Below are 22451 nucleotides of genomic sequence, written 5' to 3'. Positions count from 1 at the left end.
GATTGGATGAAAAGGGGAGTTATCCAATGAGGAAAAGAAAAAGCAAAACAAGCAATAAAATCCTCTCTACCTGCCCTTCATCCCACCAGTAAAGCTTAGTTTTGTGTGATCAGGTTATGTCCAATGAGAAACCAATAAACTTTAAGGTGCTTTCTCTTTTTCACACTTTTTTCCACGTGTGTCTCGCCCACACTCAGTGGTAAATGTAGGGGTGGGGCAGCCTTTTGAAGCACCTTGTGACCATTTTATGTTCTGGAAAACTCAGGCAGAGGCTACTGGGCATAGGGGGTCGGTTTTCCCTCTGGCTTTGGAGTTGGTGGGGTGGGGGTCCCCAGCAGGGGAGGGCGAGGGTCTGCATGGAGCCCTGGAGTGGCCTGGGCAGGGGGGTGAGTTGGGATGGGGATTTCAGCACATTAGATTTGTTCTCTGACTAGTGAAATGGGTTCTGTGGAATTCGACTTGGGATTGGTGGACAGCATTTCTCTTCAATGTTCGGCCAAAATGGAAGTTGGGGTTTCTTATAGGGGGCCCTATGGCTACAGACCTCCGAGGGAGGGTTGAGTGATGGAGCTGAGCCCCCCCACAGCATGGTGGCTACCGCGAGCCCGTGTCACCTTCCCGGGCCTGGACTGGGAAGCAGTCGCCTCAGCCCGGAGCTGCTGTTCTGGCCTGCGGGGCCTTCCCGCCCTGTCCTGCCCTCGGGGACCCTCAGGCCACCAGCCTCCCTGTGGTCTGAGGCCCTGCACCCACCACCCTGCTCCTCCAGATCTGAGAGGCCCCTCAACCCAGCTCCCCTTCCCTCCACTGACACCGCAGGGTCAGTCCCTGCGTACCCCAATATCAGTGCTGCCCACTCCTGGGTCCCCGGGGGTCCCCAGCCGGCCTTGGAGCCTGCGCCAGCGCCCCCTCCCGAGCCCTCTGCTGGTGACTTCATGCTCCCCAGCAGCTCTTGCCCAGAGTCCCCAGCACAGATCAGGAGCCAGGCGCATTGCCCAGATAACCAGTGTACCAGTGGGCTGATGGCCCACTGTGCTTTTAAGGTTAAGAGAAAGGATCCCATAAAAGTTATTTTATGTTCAGTTTTGAAAGGGATGAACTACTAGACACTTCTGAGGTGTCCCAGCCACACCCAAATCTGTGAGAATGGAGAAACAGGGCGAGGCATGAGCTAAAACAAGCAGCGATTTGTCTTCCTGTGCCCAGTGTCTTAGTTAGACTTAGGTCACATAAAATCTTAGGTCACATCGGCACATCTTTTTTGTTGTTGTTTAAATATATACATTTTTTTGTTAGAGAAGTTGTACATTTTCAGAAAAATCATAGACACCTCCTATTATTAACACCTTGCATTAGTGTGGTACATTTGTTTCAACTGATGAAAGAATGTTATCATAATTTTACTGTTAACCATGGTCCATGGTTTACATTAGGGTTCACTGTGTTATACAGTCCTGTGGGTTTTTCTTTAATTTTTATCCTAGTAATATATATATATAGACAACCTAAGATTTCACCTTTTAACTATATTCAAATATGCAGTTCTGTGCCGTTAATTACATTTACAGTGTTGTGCTACATCACCACTGTCCAAAACCTTTCCATCACCCAACCAGAAGCTCTGTACCGAGCAAGCATTAGCTCCCATCCCTGCCCCAGCCCAGCCCCCATCATCTGTAGTCTAGTTTCTGATCCTATGAATTTGCTTATTCTAATTATTTCATGTCAGTGAGATCATACAATATTTGTCCTTTCATGTCTGGCTTATTTCATTCAGCATAATGTCCTCAAGGTTCATCAATGTTGTAGCATGCATCTGAACTTCATTCCTTTTCATACTGAATATTATTCCATTGTATGCATATAACACATTTTATTTATCCATTCATTGGTTGAGAGGGACACTTGGGTTGCTTCCACATTTTGGCAATTGTGCATAATGCTGCTGTGAACATTGGGGTGCAAATATCTGCCCGAGTGCCTGCTTTCAGTTCTTTGGGTTATAGACCTACAAGTGGGATCACTGAGTCACGTGGAAATTCTGTACTTGACTTTCTGAGCAACCAGTGTTGGCACATCTTATACCGGAGCTTAAATCCCAAATTTGTCAACCCGTGAAGCAGGGATCATACCCGTCATTCCCCCAACAGGCCGAGATGAGGTGACCTGTGAAAAAGTGGTTTAAATATACAGCATTGCAAAAGGCAAGGCGATGTGGTTATTTTACTAGGTTTCTGTACATGGTTGTGTAAGCTAAAATTACACAGCCTGACCAGGCAAGAAGAATATAAAAGAGATGTGAGATGTGTAGGCCAGCCTCACCTGTGATGCAGACGCCAACATTCTAGGTAAAATGGTAACAAACGAACTAGTGAATGTGGGTGTGTAAGGTGGAAAGAGGAAGTCAGTTCCTCCTGGAAAGCAAAGGCAGACTCGCCTGAGATGAGCACTCAGACTCTCCCTGCAACGCATTAACTCAACACACTTGACAGGTGAAAGGAGACAAACCTGCTCACATCGAGGGATGCAGGGAAGGGAGGTGGTAAAGCCTGAGCCCCACTCACAATGGTTTTGAAAGCATTTTGCAGTGTCACAGTTGTGACCGCAGGACAGCATGACCTCTGCTGCCTCCAGAAGGATGAGGCTGGCTGCGTCGCCTGCACAGTCAGTCCCGTCCTTTCTCTGTCTTCTGACTCTGCGCCTGAGCTCTCCTCCCTGCCCTTCCATGACGTTTAAGTCCTTTAAACAAAGTCTGAAGCAAGTGTGGCAAAGTAGTCGGTTTTATAAAGCTGGTGACATTTGCGCAGTTTGTCCACTGTATTCATCCCTATAACTGGCTCCATTTGCTATACTGCATTATAAAAATGATCAAAAAAGATAAGAAAGGAAATTAATAATATACAGTCTGTACCAGGAGTGTGGGGAGAGTGATGGGGGCTGCCCTGCTCCCTGTTCTAGTTCATTGAAACAACAGGTTTTTTGTGTAGATTTTTCTCACGTAAAAATCAAATAAAAACTTTGTAGTGGGTGAAGCCTGACACCCATTTCTAAAAGACAGTCACAAAAGTTGGGATTTGCATTTCACTTATTAGGGGGAAGAAATAAGAGTACCAATCAACTGGTATTTCTCCAGTTCTTGTTCGTGCTAAAAGAGAGGAAAATTTGATTAAAAAACAAAAAGTGAGCTAGTCAGTGGGGCGTGTAGACTGATTGCATATTGAGCATTTCCCAGCCACCTTTTGGTTGGTTTTGCCTCTTGTCACTCCAGGGAAGTGGCCCGAGCCTGTCCCTGGTCCAGAGCTGCTACCAGCCCGGGTGGCCTCTGTCAGTGCCAGGCCCTGTGGCCATGAGCTGCAAGGTATTGGGATGATTTATTTTCATGCCACAGAAACCTCAGCCCTAGCAGGAGTGGCAGGGAGGGGCAGCCTATCAGGTTGGAAGCCAGGGCTCCATGTAGGTGTCTGGGGGTTGGGAAAGAAGGGATTTCAGACAGCAAACCCCAAAGCATCCACGTCCGAGGCACCGCTCTGTCCCGGCCACCAGCTCTGCCCTGGACCACTGGCCTCTTTGCAGGTCTGAGCCATGCCCACAGGCCATCATTTTCATATTTCAGCTGACAGTTTTGAGGCCAAGAAAGTCCAAGTGACATGCCAGCTGCTCATAGCTGCTAAGCAGCAGCCCTGGGGTCAGAACCCAGGAGCTGTGCCAGGGCCGGTGCCCGCTGCCCTCTGCCAGCACTTGCCAGCCTGCCTCTCAGGAGAATGGCGAGCCCTGGGAGCAGGGCCCGAGCAGTGGCGTTGGAAATGTCCGACGGCTGGCGCCTGCGTGACGCTGCATCCTGCAGCTGAGCCTGGGGGCCAGGGCGGGGGTCAGGCCCCAGGTGTGGGCCATGCTCACGATGAGCTCAAGCAGGCAGCATGACTGAGCCGTGGGGGAGCTCTGGGCAGAGATGGCCCCGCGAGGGCCCCGGCGAGGAACCCACACGCCCTCCTGGTCTCCTTGGTGTGGGTGCGCCGCCCCTCGCAGCCCCAGACCCCTCCTGCGGGGAAGCTCAAGTCTCCTTCCTTGACCCCTGGGTCTGATGCTGCCTGGTGGCTGGTGACGAAATGGGGACAGAAGGGGATGGTTCTAGAAGGGATGGGGCCTGCCTGGCCTCTAGGCCGAGATCTGCTGGGGGAGGGCAAGTGGACCATGCACCCTTGAGTGGCTGTATCAGCAGAGCCAGAGGGAGTTCCTTCCAGTCCCACAGCAGTGCCCTGGGATGACTTCGGCTGGTGGCGAGAGCCTGCAAGTGCTTACGGACCCGTAGTAAAAGCCTGTCATAAAAGGCACACACACTTCAGTACATTTTGTGAGGTTCAGAATTTAAAGTTTACCCTTCTCTTCTTTTTGAATTAATTTTCTCACTGTACTTTGGGATTGATTTGTAAGCATTAAGGTTGATTGAGCTTCTGTTTCTAACCAGAAGTCCTGTGGAGTGTTTGCTCGTTCACCGTGCCGTGAAGAAAGCCCATGGGTTTGCTGAAGCACAAAGGCCTGAGCCCTGCACCCATGCAGGCGCCCGAGAGCAGGCTGCCTGGGCTGCGGGCGGGTGAGCGTGCTTTCCAGGAGGGCACTCGTTTCACCATGGAAACAGGCCCTCGGCTTCCGCGCTGATCCGGAACCCTCCTGTGGCACACACTGGTCTTGCGGTTAAGACCTGCAACTTTTTAGTGGTTTCATTAAGAAGACAAGAACAGGCTGGTTGGCGCATCAGCTTGCTGCTCTCCGGCTCTCTCCCCTGGTTAACTGGAGCCTTTTTCTTTATTTTTCCTTCTAGTGACTTTCAGAAATGACGTGGGAAAGGCCGTTGAGCCTGCCGTGTCCTTTGAGGGGGCAGGGCCTTCCCTTGGGGGATGGGGGCGCAGGAAAGGGGGCTCGGGCAGGTGTACCCTGCCCTGCATTTGGGGGTGTTCTGCACCTGAGAAGCAGAGCCCTGTGGTGGCCTTCGCATCTTGTCTTGAAGGATGTCACGCGTCTGGAGCCTCTTGGGCCAAAGACAGAGAGAGGCGTTGGAAGTGCAGTGTCCCTGGGAGGGAGGGAGGAGAGTCCTGGTGTGGTGGCTGTGTTGGCAGTGACTGGCTCTCCTGTGCTTCTCTCCCCAGTTGAAGTGGCCGCAGCGCTGCCCCTACAAGTCGCACCCTCCACTGTGCCCATGGACCTCCGCCTGGACCACCAGTTCCCACTGCCGGTGGCAGAGCCCACCCTCCGCGAGCAGCAGCTGCAGCAGGAACTCCTGGCCCTCAAGCAGAAGCAGCAGATCCAGCGGCAGATCCTCATCGCCGAGTTCCAGAGGCAGCACGAGCAGCTCTCCCGGCAGCACGAGGCTCAGCTCCACGAGCACATCAAGGTGAGGAGTCGAGCAGGGCGGGAGGGCGTCCACTTCCACACGGAGCCGAGCGGGGGGACAGGGCGCTAGGGCATCTACCTCCACGCGGGGCTGAGCGAGGCAGGAGGGCATTGACCTCAACGTGGGGCTGCCACGGGGTGGGAGGGCATCCACCTCCACGCGGGGCCAGGTCCTGAGGAGCCTTCCAGAGCTCTCCCATCCTGTCGACACCTAATTCTGGCTCTGAGGCTTTCCCCTAACAGCTGTGACACTGAGGTCCATGTCCAAGGCCGCCCACTGGGCGGTTATGCCAACTCCCTGGGACCCGCATGCCCCACCGTGGCGCTGGGCGTGGGGGCTGTGGGGCACACATGACATGGTCGCCAGCACCACTGCAAGCTGAAGCTCCAGAGGCTGTTTAAAACACAGAGCGTGTTCACCGTCAAATTCCTCCTAAAAACGCAGGAGTGTCCGTAGTACAGCACTGGCCAGTGGCAGGAAGCACCAACAGGTCGCCCACCTCTGGAGCCATGTTTTCAAATCCTTGTTGATTTCTTCCTGAGGCTTTTGTCTCAGTTCTTCCCATTAACCTTTTATAATTGGGAAAAAAATTCTGCTATATTTTCACTTAAATAAGAAAGAAAATGTATAGGCTTTTTTGTGGACTTTGTAAAATTTCTAAAATCTGAACCCAGATTTTAAAATTTAATGAATTTGAAGGAAACGCATCTAAGTGGTAAGCAGGGAAGTTACATTACATAACTGGCCAGCTGCGAAGGTCTGTGGGCTGCTCTCGTTGTATTTAGAACCATGTGGAACAGCATGGTCAGTAGAAATATACAGGTATATTAAAATTGCACAGGTAATTTTAAATTTTCTAGTAGCCAAGTTTTATAAAAGCAAAAAGAGACCAGTGTAATAGCCATCTGCTGCTGTGTGACAAATCACCCCCAAACTCATGGCTTAACCCACAGACACGTGTTGTCTCGTGGCTTCTGGGGGGAGGCGTCCGGGAGCAGCTTGGCGGGGGGTAGCACAGGGTCTCGTGGGGGTGCAGTCAGGACGTGGGTCCGCAGGCTGGACTGGGGCCAGAGAGGCCGCTCCCACTCATCGTGTGGCCTGGGCGGCCCCGTCCCTGCCCACCTCGGGCTGCTCTCAGCGGGCTACCCGGGGTGATGATCCTCGGTGTTTTTACAGCCTAATCCTGGAAGCAGCAGAACCACTTGTGCCTTACTCTCTTAGCCTCGGAGACCAGCTCAAGGACATCGTGGAGGAGCTTAGACCAGCACGTGGACAGGAGACAGGGCCACTGGGGATGGTACCCAAAGGGAGAATCAGGGAATGCATTTTACTTAATCTATATCCAAAAGATTGCCATTTCAACAATGTAAAAATCATTAGGGAGATAGACTTTGTGTTCTTTTGTTCATTGTAGTCTGCGGGACCTGTTGCACTTAGGTACCTGTCACTCCTCTCCGTCTGGACCGGCCACATTTCCAGCTCCCTGTGGCATGTGTGGTCAGGGCTGCCACAGGGACCGTGCAGATGGAGAGCATGAGAAGCCCTTGGCTCTGCGTTTCCGGGGGCTTCCGAGGTGCTCTCTAGATGAGGCCAACCTCCCACCAAGGCCTGGGCTTCTTGAGGCATTTGCCCGCCTGGGTGCTGGTGTGTCCCAGCTACCTTGTGTCCTGCCTCTGGCCTGTGACTCCCTCATCTCCGGAGTCCTGGTTACCCTCCCGTTTCTGTGGGAGGTGCGTTTATTTAATAGTCATTGTAAGAAGAGGGAGAAGTAAATGTGCCCCTGCAGGTGGTGTCGGTTCCATCTGAAGATGTGGCGGCAGAGCTGCTGTGGGGGAGCAGCCACAGGAGTGAGCCCCGTGGGCCACTTGCACCTGGGAGGTGGACCAGGAGCAGCTCTGAGTCCCCTCTCCTGGGCACCACGTCCTGGGTGCGCTCTGGGCCTTCAGGAGGTGTCCTGGCCTCTGTGCTCAAGTGCTCAGGCTCTGTCTTCACGGGGTGGGGGGGTACGGGGAAGCTCATCCCGAGACCCCGAAGTTCGGTTGTTGGTTTGTTTCAGGATTGTTGTTGCTTTCTGCCCTGACTCCGCTGCCTTCTAATTCATCACCAGACAGACTAAGGAAAGGACCCTTTCCAAGCTGTTTCATAGTCTGAGCTTTATCGTGTTTTGCCTTCAGCCCTCTAAGCTACTTGAAGGCCGTGGGTGACGAAGTTCTCACTTGTCTTTATTGAGAGACTCTGGCAGCAGCCAAGCCACTCCTGAACTCTTTCACAAATGCTCAGGATTTTTCGTGGAGAGGCGCTCAAGGAGTCTGCAGACACACATGCGGTGGCCATTGCCTGCCCTGCACAGAAGGCAGACTGCTGGCCTCGGCCGGCTCTTCCTGCTGGCGGCAAGGGCAGAGGAGAGCATCTGGCCGGGCAGGGTGCAGGCCACAGCTGGGGGAGACCTCGCACCTGTGCTGTGCACGTGGCCCAGGTCCTTGGGAAGCTGGGTCGCCCCAGCCGAGGGCTTCTAGGTCTCCCCAAGCACGGCAGCGTCGGGTCTGCAGGACTGGGCTGGAAGGGGTGCCCGTGGTCGGCTGCAGGAAGTGGCCCTGTGCCAGCAAGGCACAGGGGCAGTTTCAGTTGTTCAGGAAGCTGCCTTCATTTGCAGGAGCTTCAGTGACTGCCCACGAGCAGCCCTCGGCAGACTGCTTGTCCTGCCTTGTTTTTGAACCTGTGTCTGGCATTTCTATGAATCCAAAAGGCGATTTTTGAAGAATTCGACCCTTTGCTCTTTGCTCCCCAGTGCCTGTGGCTAGCCCAGGTGGAGCATGAGGGTCTCTCCTACTGACCAGCAATGTTTTGAACTTCTGCTGTCACAGTCCCTCACCTCTCTTATTTTAGAAATCTTAAAGAAGTCCCTCTCCTCTCAGTGCGGCCTCATGACCAGGAGGCCCACAACCCTTTGCCCACCTGCCTCACAGCCCTGGCAATTCACAGGTTTCTGTGCTTCCTGCTCTGCGCTGCACACAGTCTCCGTTCTGGCTCCTGGCAGGCCCAGCGCAGAGCCGGGCTATGGAGAGCACTCAGCAGCTACCTGCTGAATCCTGCTTTCTGCTGGATTTCCACTGCCCCTTTGCACGCCCCATCCTCGCCTGCCAGGGGCGCTCAGACAGCACATGCCCGGAAGACTTCAGCCGACACATGCACTGCTGGGTACTTGTGCAGGGTAGGATTAAGGGTGACTGCAAGTTTTTATGTTCTCATTTATGTATCAATTTAATTTGTAGCTTTTACCAGAAAAAATAAACATGTCAGCAATTGAGAAATAACAAATCCCTGATATGTGAGAGGTCATCAGGACTGGGACGGGGAAGCAAGAGACATAAAGAAGGCCCTCGCGGCAGGGCCCTTTCCATCCCTCTCCTCACCCAGGGCTTCTGCAGAGTGCTCTCCTTCCAGTGCTCATTGCAGCGCATGTAGGCGGCCATGCCCAGGGCAGGAGGGTCCCTGGGGGAGCTCACCCCCACCACCGCCCGCAGGCCCTCCTGACCCCGGGGAGAGGAGGTGGCTGGGGGCGGGTCTCTGGGCCCCAGGAGCCCTGGGAGAAGCTCAAGGTTACCTTTTCTCTTTCTGTTCCAAACGTCTGTTTTCTTTCTTCATTCAAAATGGAGAGCATAAAAGCTGTTCAGACCATGTAATCATATCAGCCCATTAATGGGCTTTAGGTCTCTTCAGAGGCCACCATATTGTTGGTGACGTTTGGTGGTGGATTTTGTCAGGCGGATTTCTCGAGCACACAGTCTAATTAGTGTCATAAAATCTTCAGTGAATTTGAATAGGATTTCACAATTAAAAAGTAATTGTTTGTAAAATATAACTTAAGCTGGGAATTTGGAGTAAGGCCTCTCATGAGGATTCATATGCTAGCCTCACCCCTGTTCTTCACGGCTCCCTCCTCGCCGTGCCTGGTTCCCACCGCCCTCGCCCCTCCCTGGCCTGTCTCTCTCCCCTGGCTGTGGCCCCAGCTGGGCAGCCACAGTCGCAGCCCAGGGTTGGGGAGGCCGCGGAGGGCAGGCGAGGGCCTTGGACCCAGAGGGTTGTTATTTAGCCTGACAGGGTAGCACAGGCAATTGAAAGACAGTGATCTGGATTTGCTGCTTTTTGGGTTTGCTGTGCTCTTTTGTTCTTAATTTTATCAAAGAAATACACGTTCCTAACTTTAGAAGTCCAATAGTAGGGGGGTTTAAAAAAAAGCAGCAGAGCCCTGCCCTTCTGTCACCCCCCGCCTGGGCACCCAGTCCCGTCCCTTCTGTCCCGGCCTGCTCCGTCATTCTTAATAGCCAGCTTTGTCTTCCTTTTAAGATTTCACTTAGTGTTTTCCACTCTGCAGAATGACTTAGCTCTCTCTCCCCCAGCCCTCCAACACCCACATGCTCAAACATGCATGGCCAATTCATGGGTGAATTTTAATAAAATTCATGGTCCTTTTATTAAAGAACTATTCAGTGTCTTCATTATTCTGTGTGTATACATTGCTTACTCCAGAATTTCACAGCAGGCAATGGCCGTGTGCTTTCTTGGACAGTCTTTGTTTTCCCTGGAATTAATCATTTCCCCTTGCCCATGTGCTTAGTTTCCTGTGCCCATCACAGATCTGCTCCCAAAGAGTCTGACAGGCCTGTAGAGTGCTTCCCAGTGTGGTCTTGTGCTGCAACCGTGGTTTTCAATCTTCTAGTATTCTTGTACCACAAGCTATTTCAAGTATAATGATGTAATAACATAATTTTTGTGTTGTGAAGGATCTGAGATTTGAATCCCTCACATATTTAGTTCAGGATCCATGATTTTAATGTTCATTTTATGTAAAATGGAAGGCAATTACAGTGTCCAAGGCTGGGCAAGGCCCTCGTGCTTTGAGTGGCAGGCAGCAGCCCCTATTACAGGAGTGTCTCGGTTAGCTTTTGCTGCATAACAGACCACCCCACATACGGTGCTTAGAACAGCGGTCATTTGTTTGTTGCTGGGTTGCCCTGCGTTTCTGCAGGTCTGGGCCTGCGGCTGGCGGCCAGGTGATCTAGAAGGGCCTCTCTCTCCCGGCCAGCAGTTGGCCGCCTGTTAGCCTGGTGGAGTGTCTGCTGGTTTCAGAGCTCCAGGCTCAGTTTCAGGCTCAGCTGCGGTTCCTGTGGCCAGAGCAAGCTTCAGGGCCCATCCCCAGTGTGTCAGGGTGCTGTTGCCACAGCCTCTCCGTTGAATCCATTACCTTCACCTTCTTGCTCTTCGTCTTCTGAAGTCTTGATGACAAATCTGCTGTCCAGCCTTCCCTGCAGTCTTTGTTCTGTGGATTCTTAGGTCTTTAAAAAAATAAATAAATAAATAAAATATGAGTCAAGATAAATCTCTGCGTCCAGTCAGCCATGTTTAACCGAAGTCAGCTTCCTTCAGCACCATTCCCACTACCCATCCTTCAGAGCCCAGTGAAGTGTAGCCCCACTGTTCCCCAGGAGGGCACCTCCAGCCAGGCGGCTAAAGCTCCGCTGGGCGAGGGAGGGAGGCCCCAGGACCCCGGACCCCCACCAGGGCGTCCAGTCAAGATTCGGGGGCCTCTGTTTACAGGCCAGGCACAGTTATTTTTACATGGGCTTGTTTCATTTTCATAAATGAAGAAGTCATTAATGTTAATTATTGAATAATTGGAAATTACTCCAGCAATATTACCCAAATTTATATTTTGAAGTTTATTCTTGCAATCTTGTATTATGTAAATTGTGTGTTTGTATGTGTCTCTGCGTGTGTATTTTTATAAAGTTGGGATCATGCTCTGATGTGTGTTTTTACTTGTATATTGTTAGCATTTCCCTCTGCTGTTAAATATGATTTTAATAGTTGCATGTATTTAGTCTTATGGATGAACCATAATGAATTTAAACGACCACTAGTAGTTGAGTTCTTTATCTAATGTCCAGTTCTTCATCTGTTTTTAGCTTCCTTGTGCAGGAATAGTGTGCATTTGTCTGGACAATGTGTAAATGGTATTGCTAACCCCAAATTTGTACTTTTCTATGGCTTTTGTTACCTGTTGATGTGGTCTCGAGCACGTGTGGGTCCTTCCTGTAACGCCGGCCATCGGCTCTCCTGGGCCCCTGAGTGCTGGCCATGCTGGCTGCCATGGCCCTGTGCGGGCAGCGAGCCCATCGTCTCCACTGCGCTGACAGTAACAGTCCCCAGAGCTTGTGAGGGGCAGGGCCAGACTCAGGCCAGGCAGTTGGGGCGCCAGGTTGGCTTCCAACCGTGCACGGCACTTCTTTTTCACATTCTAGGCCCTTCCCTCTGTGGCACATTGTTTCTGCATTTCCTCGATTGCTTGTGTGGTTAATCATAATTAAGTTTATTGACTGTTCGTGTTTTTTTTCCACTGTCACTTGCTTTGCTGTCTTTCTGTTGCGATGTTGCTCCCTTTCTTACATAGAAGTGCTCTTTATAAATCAACAGCATTCTTTCACTGTCCGCTGTATTTGGCACTTGAAGATGTTTTCCTACATTATCTTCTAGGAGTTTTATGGTACTTTCTTTTATATTGAGATCTTTCGTCCATTTTGAGTTAATTTTTGTGTAGGGGGTGAGGTAGGGGTCCTCTTTCATTCTTTTGGATATGGATATCCAACTCTCCCAGCCCCATTTGTTGAAAAGACCATTATGACTCAGTTCAGTGACTTTGGGGGCCTTATCAAAGATCAGTCGGCCATAGATCTGAGGGTCTATCTCTGAATTCTCAATTCAATTCCATTGATCTATATGTCTGTCTTTGTGCCAGTACCATGCTGTTTTGGCAACTGTGGCTTTATAATAAGCTTCAAAGTCAGGGAGTGTAAGTCCTCCCACTTTGTTTCTCTTTTTTAGAGTGTCTTTAGCAATTCGAGGCATCTTCCCTTTCCAAATAAATTTGATAACTAGCTTTTCGAAGTCTGCAAAGTAGGTTGTTGGAATTTTGATTGGGATTGCATTGAATCTGTAGATGAGTTTGGGTAGAATTGACATCTTAATGACATTTAGCCTTCCTATCCATGAACATGGAATATTTTTCCATCTTTTAAGGTCCCCTTCTATTTCTTTTAGTAGAGTTATGTAGTTTTCTTTGTATAGGTCTTTTACATCTTTGGTTAAGTTTATTCCTAGGTACTTGATTTTTTTAGTTGCTATTGAAAATGGTATCTTTTTCTTGAGTGTCTATTCAGTTTGTTCATTTCTAGCACATAGAAACATTACTGACTTACGTGCATTAATCTTGTATCCCGCTACTTTGCTAAATTTGTTTATTAGCTCTAGTAGCTAATTTCTCAGGGTTTTCCAGATGTAAGATCATATCATCTGCAAACAATGACAGTTTTACTTCTTCTTTTCCAATTCGGATGCCTTTTATTTCTTTGTCTTGCCGGATTCCCCTGGCTAGCACTTCCAGCACAATGTTGAATAACAGTGGTGACAGCGGGCATCCTTGTCTTGTTCCTGATCTTAGAGGGAAGGCTTTCAGTCTCTCACCATTGAGTACTGTGCTGGCTGTGGGTTTTTCATATATGCTCTTTATCATTTTGAGGAAGTTTCCTTCAATTCCTACCTTTTGAAGTGTTTTTATCAAAAACGGATGTTGGATTTTGTCAAATGCTTTTTCAGCATCTATTGAAATGATCATTTGATTTTTCCCTTTCGAATTTTTAATGTGTTGTAATACATTGATTTTCTTATGTTGAACCATCCTTGCATGCCTGGAATGAACCCCACTTGGTCATGGTGTATGATTTTTTTAATGTGTCTTTGGATTCGATTTGCAAGTATTTTGTTGAGGATTTTTGCATCTATATTCATTAGGGAGATTGGCCGGTAGTTTTCCTTTTTTGTAGCATCTTTGCGTGGTTTTGGTATTAGATTGATGTTAGCTTCATAAAATGAGTTAGGTAGTATTCCATTTTCTTCAATGTTTTGAAAGAGTTTGAGTAAGATTGGTGTCAGTTCTTTCTGGAAAGTTTGGTAGAATTCCCCTGTGAAGCCATCTGGCCCTGGGCATTTATTTGTGGGAAGATTTTTGATGACTGATTGGATCTCTTTGCTTGTGATGGGTTGACTGAGGTCTTCTGTTTCTTCTCTGGTCAGTCTAGGTTGTTCATATGTTTCCAGGAAATTGTCCATTTCCTCTACATTATCCAGTTTGTTGCCATACAGTTGTTCATAGTATCCTCTTATAATTTTTTTAATTTCTTCAGGATCTGCAGTTATGTCACCTTTTTCATTCATTATTTTGTTTATATGGGTCTTCTCTCTTTTTGATTTTGTCAGTCTAGCTAGGGGCTTGTCAATCTTGTTGATCTTCTCAAAGAACCAACTTTTGGTGATATTTATCCTCTGTTGTTTTTTTTGTTCTCTATGTCATTTATTTCTGCTTTAATCCTTGTTATTTCTTTTCTTCTACTTGGTTTAGGATTGGTTTGCTGTTCATTTTCTAGCTTCTTCAGTTGATCCATTAGTTCTTTGATTTTGGCTCTTTCTTCCTTTTTAATATATGTGTTTAGTGCTATAAATTTCCCCCTTAGCACTGCTTTTGCTGCATCCCATAGGTTTTGGTATGTTGTGTTCTCATTTTCATTTGTCTCTATATATTTAGCAATTTCTCTTGCTATTTCTTCTTTAACCCACTGATTGTTTAGGAGTGTGTTGTTTAACCTCTAGGTATTTGTGAATTTTCTAAGTCTCTGATGGTTATTGACTTCTAATTGTATTCCACTGTGGTCAGAGAATGTGCTTTGAATAATTTCAATCTTTTTAAATTTATTGAGGCTTGTTTTATGTCCCAGCGTATGATCTATTCTGGAGAAAGTTCCGTGAGCACTAGAAAAGTATGTGTATCCTGGTGATTTGGGATGTAATGTTCTGTATATGTCTGTTAAATCTAATTCATTTATCAGATTGTTTAGGTTTTCAGTTTCCTTATTGGTCTTCTGTCTGGTTGATCTATCTATAGGAGAGAGTGATGTGTTGAAGTCTCCCACAATTATTGTGGAAACATCAATTGCTTCCTTTAGTTTTGCCAGTGTTTCTCTCATGTATTTTGTGGCACCTTGATTGGGTGCATAGACATTTATGATTATTATTTCTTCTTGTTGAATTGCCCCTTTTATTAGTATGTAGTGGCCTTCTTTGTCTCTCAAAACATCCCTGCATTTAAAGTCTGTTTTATCTGAGATTAATATTGCTACACCTGCTTTCTTTTGGCTGTAGCTTGCATGAAATATTTTTTTCCATCCTTTCACTTTCAATTTCTTTGTGTCCCTGTGTCTAAGATGAGTCTCTTGTATGCAACATATTGATGGTTCATTTTTTTTGATCCATTCTGCGAATCTATATCTTTTAATTGGGGAGTTTAATCCATACGTTATGACCGTGAAGGCATTTCTTGAATCAGCCATCTTATCCTTTGGTTCATGTTTGTCATATATATTTTTCCCCTCTCTCTATTAATATCCTTTATTGTACCCATACCGAATCTCTTTAGTACTGAACCTTTCTCCAAGTCTCTCTGTCCTGTCTTTGTTTGTCTGTAGGGCTCCCTTTAGTATCTCCAGTAGGGCAGGTCTCTTGTGAGCAAATTCTCTCAGCATTTGTTTGTCTGTGAAAAATTTAAGCTCTCCCTCAAATTTGAAAGAGAGCTTTGCTGGATAAAGTATTCTTGGTTGGAAATTTTTCTCACTCAGAATTTTAAATATATTGTGCCACTGCCTTCTCGCCTCCATGGTGGCTGCTGAGTAGTCACTACTTAGTCTTATGCTGTTTCCTTTGTATGTGGTGAATTGCTTTTCTCTTGCTGTTTTCAGAACTTGCTCCTTCTCTTCCGTGTTTGACAGTGTGATCAGAATATGTCTCGGAGTGGGTTTATTTGGATTTATTCTATTTGGAGTTCGCTGAGCATTTATGATTTGTGTATTTATGGTGTTTTGAAGATTTGGGAAGTTTTCCCCAACAATTTCTTTGAATACTCTTCCTAGACCTTTACCCTTTTCTTCCCCTTCTGGAACACCAATGAGTCTTATATTCGGACATTTTATATTATCTGTCATATCCCTGAGGTCCGTTTCGATTTTTTCAAATTTTTTCCCCATTCTTTCTTTTATGCTTTCATTTTCCATTCTGTCATCTTCCAGGTCACTGATTCGTTGTTCAGCTTCCTCTAGTCTTGTATTATGAGTGTCCAGAATCTTTTTAATTTGATCAACAGTTTCTTTAATTTCCATAAGATCATCTATTTTTTTATTTAGTCTTGTAATGTCTTCTTTATGCTCTTCTAGGGTCTTCTTGATCTCCTTTGTATCCCGTACTATGGTCTCATTGTTCATCTTTTGTTCTTTGAGTAGCTGCTCTAGGTGCTGTGTCTCTTCTGATATTTTGATTTGGGTGCTTGGGCTTGGGTTATCCATATCGTCTGGTTTTTTCCTATGCTTTATAATTTTCTGTTGTTTTTGGCCTCTTGACATTTGCTGAACTTGATAGGGTTCTTTTAGTATTTGTAGACCAATTGAAGTCCTTATCTCTAATTTATCAGATCTACAGCTTCATGTAGTACACTTTCTCTAATTAACCATCAGGTGGTGTCCACGAGCCACCTGTTCTCCACAAGCCAGTTCTCCCCTGCTTAGCCTTTGTGGTGAGTGGGGGAGTGAGTCTTGTGGGGTCCAGTTGGTGTACCAAGCTTGCGTGTGTAGTTGGTGTTGCCCGCCCTGTATATGGGGCGTGTTTCTGGGCAGTCAGGGATGGGGGGGTGGCTCTAACAATCAAATCTCCCTGGTGATCCTGGAGTTTTAAAGCTGCTGCAATAGTCTAATCCTTCAGTTCAGTCCTGCCACAGTTCGTCTCTGCCACTGACCCACAAGTCCTTGGTATTGGCATATGGTCCCTGAGACTTGCGAGTGGGTCCCTCTTCCAGGCCGTGCACCCCCTGGTCCTCTGTTGAGGGATGACTGTGCTATGTCACAGGTGAGTGCCGTCCCCCCAGGGCGGTTCTGGGCTGCTGGGCTGTGTAGGGAGTCTCCCAGTCTGCTGAAATGATGGCTGAATGGGGCTTTGTTAATTCACACTGCTCCACCTTCCCAACTCTGGGACAATCAGCTGAGGTTGCAGGGAAGGCTAATGTCCACGCCCAGTTTTGTGGTGTGTGCCTGTTATTTGAAGCACTTCCGTCACACTGGGTTGTCTGGGGCAGCTCTGGGCTATGGGGCTGGCGATGGGCAGGAGTGTTTCCTGTCCACCAGGATGATGGCTGTGAGCGGACACCACCCTTTTCTTGGGAAGTTGTGGTGTTTAGTGGATTTTCTCAGCCACTGGATTATTGCCTTTTGTCTCAGAGGTCTCTTAGTTCTGCTCTTGTCTTGACCTGCCCAAATTGCAAGTTTTGGAAGCTTTCTGTATTGGGCTTCTTAGAGTAATTGTTTTAGAAAAAGAAAAAAGGATTTAAAAAAAAGGGGGGGGGCCCTCCTCACAGATCTAATGGGTTATTGAAATGCTAAGAGACAAAGCAATTAGGGCCATTAAGGAAAGGTCCACAGGGAAGAGAGATCAGCTTTTCTTCGGGATTTGCATATGAGCCTCAGGGCCTGAGCTCTGCCCTTCCCCTTTCTATGTTCACCAGAACTCCAAAAATCCTCCGCTTTTAATTTTGGAGTTTTTTGTGCTGTTTTTTTCTATGCCTGTCTCCTCTCTGCTGGGCTGGCTGCTCTCAGATTCTCTGGTGTCTGGTCTCAGTCTATCTATGGTTGGAGTTTGGATCAGCAGAATGAGTTTCCGATAAGGGCTGCCACTGCAGTTCTCCCTTCTCCTTCCCGGAGCTGACAGCCCCTCCTCCCACGGGACTGAGCCTGGCAGGGAGGGGCGCGGGTCCCCTGGCCGCAAAAACTTACAGATTTCGCTGATCTCAGCAGTTCCACGTTTTCATGAGTGTTGTATGAAGTATGCTCAAAGTCAGATTGCTCTTCAGTGTCCAGTCCACGCAGTTCCTGGCTTTCTACCTACTTTCCTGGAGGAGTAACTAAAACATACAGCTCACCAGTCCACCATCTGGCCCCGCCTCCCTGTATTTGGCACTTGACAGTTAATTTTGTTTGTAAACAGATTGTTATCTACTTTCCCTCTCCTCATTCATGAATAAAATGATCCTTTCTAAGCTGATCGGAAATGCTCTCTCAAGCCCTAGTAAGGCCACCCCTCGGGTCGTCTCGCTGTCTCACTGCTGCACCAGCTCCCCACAGCGTTCTCCGTGTTTTAGGGTTCAATAGGACGTCTCCTCTCCCCGCACACTTACGCTTCTTACACTTTTTTTGGGTTTCTTTAGCTTGTCTTGCCCATTTATTCTCCCACATAAACTTTGGAATCATTTTTCATAAAGTCCCCAAAATTATTTTGGGGAATTTATTGAATTGCATTAAATTAATATTTTAGTCTTAAATTTCTTATCCAGGATGTTACTGTCTGACTATTTAAGGCTTTTTGTGTCCTTACATAAAGCATTGCTTTGATTTTTTCATATAAGGCTTATAGATTTTATATCTTATTATTCTTGGGTATTTTGTATTTTTGCTTCTATTATGAATGGAAGCTGTTTCTTCACTTTATTTTCTACTATGTCAGTGTATAGAACAGCTCTTGATTTCATTATTCTTTGCTAACCAACCAGTGTATAGAATTTTTTTATTAGTTCTAATATTTTTCACATTAGTTCTTTCATAGGTAGACAATGATGTCATCTGCAACTAATCATTTCATCCTCCTCTTTTTTGTAACCACATGGACAAAAGCTTCCTGAACACGTCAAGGCCTTTGCGTAGTTATCTGTGACATCTTCCTTGGAGACACCTGCCCATCAGAGTCCCCTGGCATTGTGAGGCAGGGGCCCCTGGGGATGGAGAGCTCATCACCCGGTGTCCTGCTCTGATGCCACAGCCTGGTGGCCGAGGCGCCCTGTGTCCAGCTATACCCGGGTCTGCCTCCCGGAAGGGCCTGTGCTGGGCTCCTGGCTTTGCAGCTTGGAAAAGGAATGGGAGGTGTCAGGCCTTTCTTCCACATGATTGCTTGGGAAGCACCCCATCACTGGGGCCTGTCCCCATTCCCCTCTCAGGTTGGTCCAAGTGTCCCCAGGAGCAAATAAGTGCAGGAGAGTCTGAGGGGTAGGAAGCCTGTCCTGGATCCTGTCTGTAGAGAGACTGCCTTTGTCTCTTAGAAGAGCTTGTTCACAGAGGGTGCTGGTGAAATCATGAAAAAAACCCTCTTTTTAGCCATTTTATAGCTGTCTCGCTCACAGCAGTTCTGTTTCCAGTGACAGGAGGTTTTCTTCTGGTGCCCACCGGGCAGGTTGGCACCTGTCATGTTGAGCACGGGCTCTACCTTTCATCACCTCATTTCCCAGTAGCTGCCACCTTACTGTTTTGAGGGTTCAGTGAGACCCACCCGACAGGCCAGCGACAGCTGCCACACTCATCTGGGAGAAGCCCAGAGAGAAAGGTGGAGCTCTCCACAAGTACCGGATTTCCCCGCGTGTGTTTAATTATAAACACAAGAAGCAGAGCACCTAAAATAAGGTAGCGTTGCAGTCGGGCAGAGTCACCGCCACACAGCATGTCTCCAGACCCTCCAGATGCACGCACGGTTTCTGTGCTCCTCCTTCCCGCAGGAAGCAAGAACAGAGGCAGGAGAGAAGCTTCCAGAGCCTGGGGCGCCCCTGCAGCTGCTCCTCCCCAGGGCCAGCTGGCACTGGGACCCCCTAAACATGTATTTGTTTTTTTTTTTGTCTTGATGTTACTTAGTTGATTTTATATATATACATCCAGTCTTCAGAGTCAAATGAATAAACCTGGCCCACCCTATCTTTGTGAGAACAGCTTGGACCCTATGTTGGAAGACGCCCTTGAAGAGGAGAGAACGATGTGAGCTACGTTTAATTCTCTAATGTGTACTCTGCTCAGGAGGCACCAGCAAAGCACCTCTATCTTTGGGCTTTTCTAAAAATACAGATCTTTGGGGATAGATCTTGATAAGTAAACCAATGGTTAGATGTGAGCACAGAAATAATTGACCTTTAATTTAAGCATGATTCATTCTATTGTGTTTTTAATGAGAAAGGTAGAAGTGAGCTGGAGTAGTGAGCTGCCGCAGAGCTTTGAATAGACTGAAAGGGCGAGGGGGGCACAGTGGGAGTTAGAAACCTGCTCCCGCTTGCGGTTAGAGACCTCCTCCCATCCTCGAGCGAACGAGTGCTGTGACAGCAGGCAGAAGTGAGCCTGGGCTTCCTGGAACCTGCTCCCAACAGGGTGAAATAACTTTTCTTCTCTGTCGTCTGAGTTCAGGGCAGCTGCAGGGGCTCCCCGTGGCTCTGGAACCTTCTCTCCAGGAGCACAGACACCCTGTGTGCCCCTGGAGATCCGAGGACCAGCTCCGTGGCCATCTAGCAGCCTCCCCCTTCTGCTGTTTCGGTCAGGAGGTTGTGGTGGTCTCCCGAGCCCAGGGCTGACCCCAGCACACGCGGCCCACTCAGCCCCCTTGGCTCTTGGGGCCCCCTGGGCACACTTACTTTCAGCTCTGATAAACAGTTCTGTCCAGCCTTTCTTCTGCTTATTAAGGGAGCTTTCCACTGAGTAGGTGTGTTTTATTCACTGCACAGCAGTTATTTGTGGACGTTTGCTGTGAGGGTGGTTTCATCAAGGCGGGAAACCTGTGACCCCAGGAGCTGGCCAGGGTCCCTGGGCCCTCTCAGAGCCTGCAGCTGGCAGCAGTGTCCCCTCCTCACTGGTAACCTGACTGCAGAGGCCCCAGGGGGCTCCATGTCCACCTGGCCAGGGCTTTCCTGGGGTCACTTGCTTCTTCCAGTGTCTCCCCTTATAACCCAGAGTGCAGCCACCCCCTCTGGTGGGTCATAGCACACATGTCCAGTTATTTTCTCAAGATAAATTTTTTTCTATGAAAAACATATGCGTGTTACAAAGTTTAAGATATCTTGCCAAAAACTGTCCTCTGGAAAGGTTTACACCTCCACCAACGGTGTGTCAAGGCTGGGCCTCTCCCTTCCCTGGCCTCACAGGAGGTTTCCAGTCTGGTAGGTGAAAAAAAAAACATTACTCTCGCATTGTTTTAAATTGCATGTCCTTTTTTACTAGTAAGATTGGGTTGGACTTATAAAATAGTATAGTATAGTATAGTATATACCTGTTAGCGTGATCTGTCAGGCGCCAGGCCATGGCCAGGGCACAAAGGAAGACCACCTGTCGTGGTAGATGGAACTGAGGAACAATGGGGGGGATTGGAAGACAGGACTGGGGGTCTCTCCCGGAAGGAAGAAGCTCTAGAAGATAAAGACAAATGTAGAAGGAAAGTGGGGAGATAAGGAAAAACCAAAACCTAACGAAAAGCCAAGCAGGCTCCTCTTCAACATGGACCTGGGCTCCTTCAGCATCACCCCTCCCTGTGCCCCAGCATGAGCCCTCAGGTGACGCTGGACCCTGCGCCCAGCAGAGCAGGCGGCATCGCCTCCCCACCACCCTCACCTTCACCTCCTGCCCTGCCAGGCTGTTGCCTCCCAGCCTTTGCTCTTCACCCTCGCTTGTCCCTCCCTGTGGCCAAGGAGCCAGTGCATCTGCTGTTTGTGGCCCTGAACACTTGTATTGTGCTGTGCCCTTGATGGATTCCATTTCTTACCTGTGTGTTTCATACCAATTCCTGGGAGCTGGCATAGTATCTGGTAAGAGTGGGCCCCAGGCCAGGCAGTCCCATGGGCTGTGTGACCTTGGGCAGGTCACTCAGCTTCTCTGTGCCTCCACGCCCTCCCCCACAGGTGAGTGGGATGTAAGGAGCTTGGCACTATGGGTGGAGGATACTCTGCTCCTCCCTGCCGCCCTGCTCCTTGTGGTTGCCCTGCCCTGGGTAGCCCCTGCCTCTCCCCTCCTTCCACAGCTGCAGCCTGGGGGCTCCCGATGGTGCTAGCCCCTCCAGCCCAGCTATCCTGGCTGGGCAACTGATGCAGGCCCTCCCTCTGCAGCCCTTAGGGAGCTGCAGGGTGCTGCTGCTTGTTGCAGCAACATTGGGGTGCAGTGCCTGTGGGGATAGTGAACATCAGGTCCTCGTGGGCTTTGATCAGGGGTGGCTGTGGCGTGAGGCAAGATGGAATAACTAGATGGCATGGACAGAAACGAGGGTGCATTTCCCATTTTAATCCAGTGAGATAAAGATGGAACTGTCTCCATGGTTGAGAGCACATGGAGAATGACATTTTAGTCCCAAATGGTCCATAAAAACTGTGGCCAAATAGCAAGTGTCTCCACTGGTCAGCGGCCAGCGCCCATGGGAACAGAAGACACTTTATTTTACTCTTACTATCAAATAGTAGGTTCTGGCGAAGAGGGATAGCTGGGCCTGCCCTGTCCGGTCTCAGGAAAGTGAGTGAGCTCCTGCAGAGCTCCTGGAGCGCCTCTGAAGGACTCTGCGAACCCAGCGTGTCCCCGTCACTGCTGCCTGTTGCACGGAGCTCCCAGGCCCACTCTCGTGGAAACACACTTGTCCCGGTTGCAGCCCCATGCTGTGTAACCTGCCCCTGAGACTGCCCTGGCCTCACCAGGCTTTCCAACCATGCCCATTCTTTAAGAGTGCACTTAGAGTCTGCATGTTTGACTTCCAGCTTTCGCTTTACCTGCAAAGACTGGGCCAGCGCTTTCTAATTACTCATTGTAGGGTTATGAATTAAATCCTTGGATTGGGCACAACCATCCTTTCCAATTTATGGTCATGGTGGTGATGTAGTTGTGGTTTTATACTTTACTTACATAACATAAAAATGACATTTCTAGCATTTATTAAATTTCATTAATAATCAGGTAATTACTAAATAAAAAGAATAATATGTCTCTTTTTGCCGGTCAGATTGGAAGAGTTTCACACACTGCAAATATCTAGTACTGTGTGAATATATCTCAATAAAACTGAATTTAATTATAAAAAAAAAACTAGTACTGTCAATGGCAGAGGGGAGTAGATAGACACTCTTAAAATATACTGTCACATG

At 48.4% G+C, this 22451-nt stretch overlaps 1 protein-coding gene across 7 annotated transcripts in view; it reads left to right on the top strand.

Moving 5' to 3' along the window:
- The window catches only part of HDAC4 (histone deacetylase 4), a 367147-nt gene that overhangs the window by 215750 nt on the left and 128946 nt on the right, over window positions 1-22451 (top strand). For all 7 annotated transcript variants that reach the window (XM_037849277.1, XM_037849273.1, XM_037849274.1 and 4 more), the window contains exon 4: window positions 5142-5386. In XM_037849277.1, the coding sequence (XP_037705205.1) occupies window positions 5142-5386 (245 nt within the window). The remainder of the gene's footprint in view (window positions 1-5141; window positions 5387-22451) is intronic.

Source organism: Choloepus didactylus, chromosome 9, assembly GCF_015220235.1.
Source record: "Choloepus didactylus isolate mChoDid1 chromosome 9, mChoDid1.pri, whole genome shotgun sequence".
Lineage (NCBI taxonomy): Eukaryota > Metazoa > Chordata > Mammalia > Pilosa > Megalonychidae > Choloepus > Choloepus didactylus.
The sequence above is the reverse complement of the archived record's forward strand: the minus strand, read 5'-3'. Positions and strand labels throughout refer to the sequence as shown.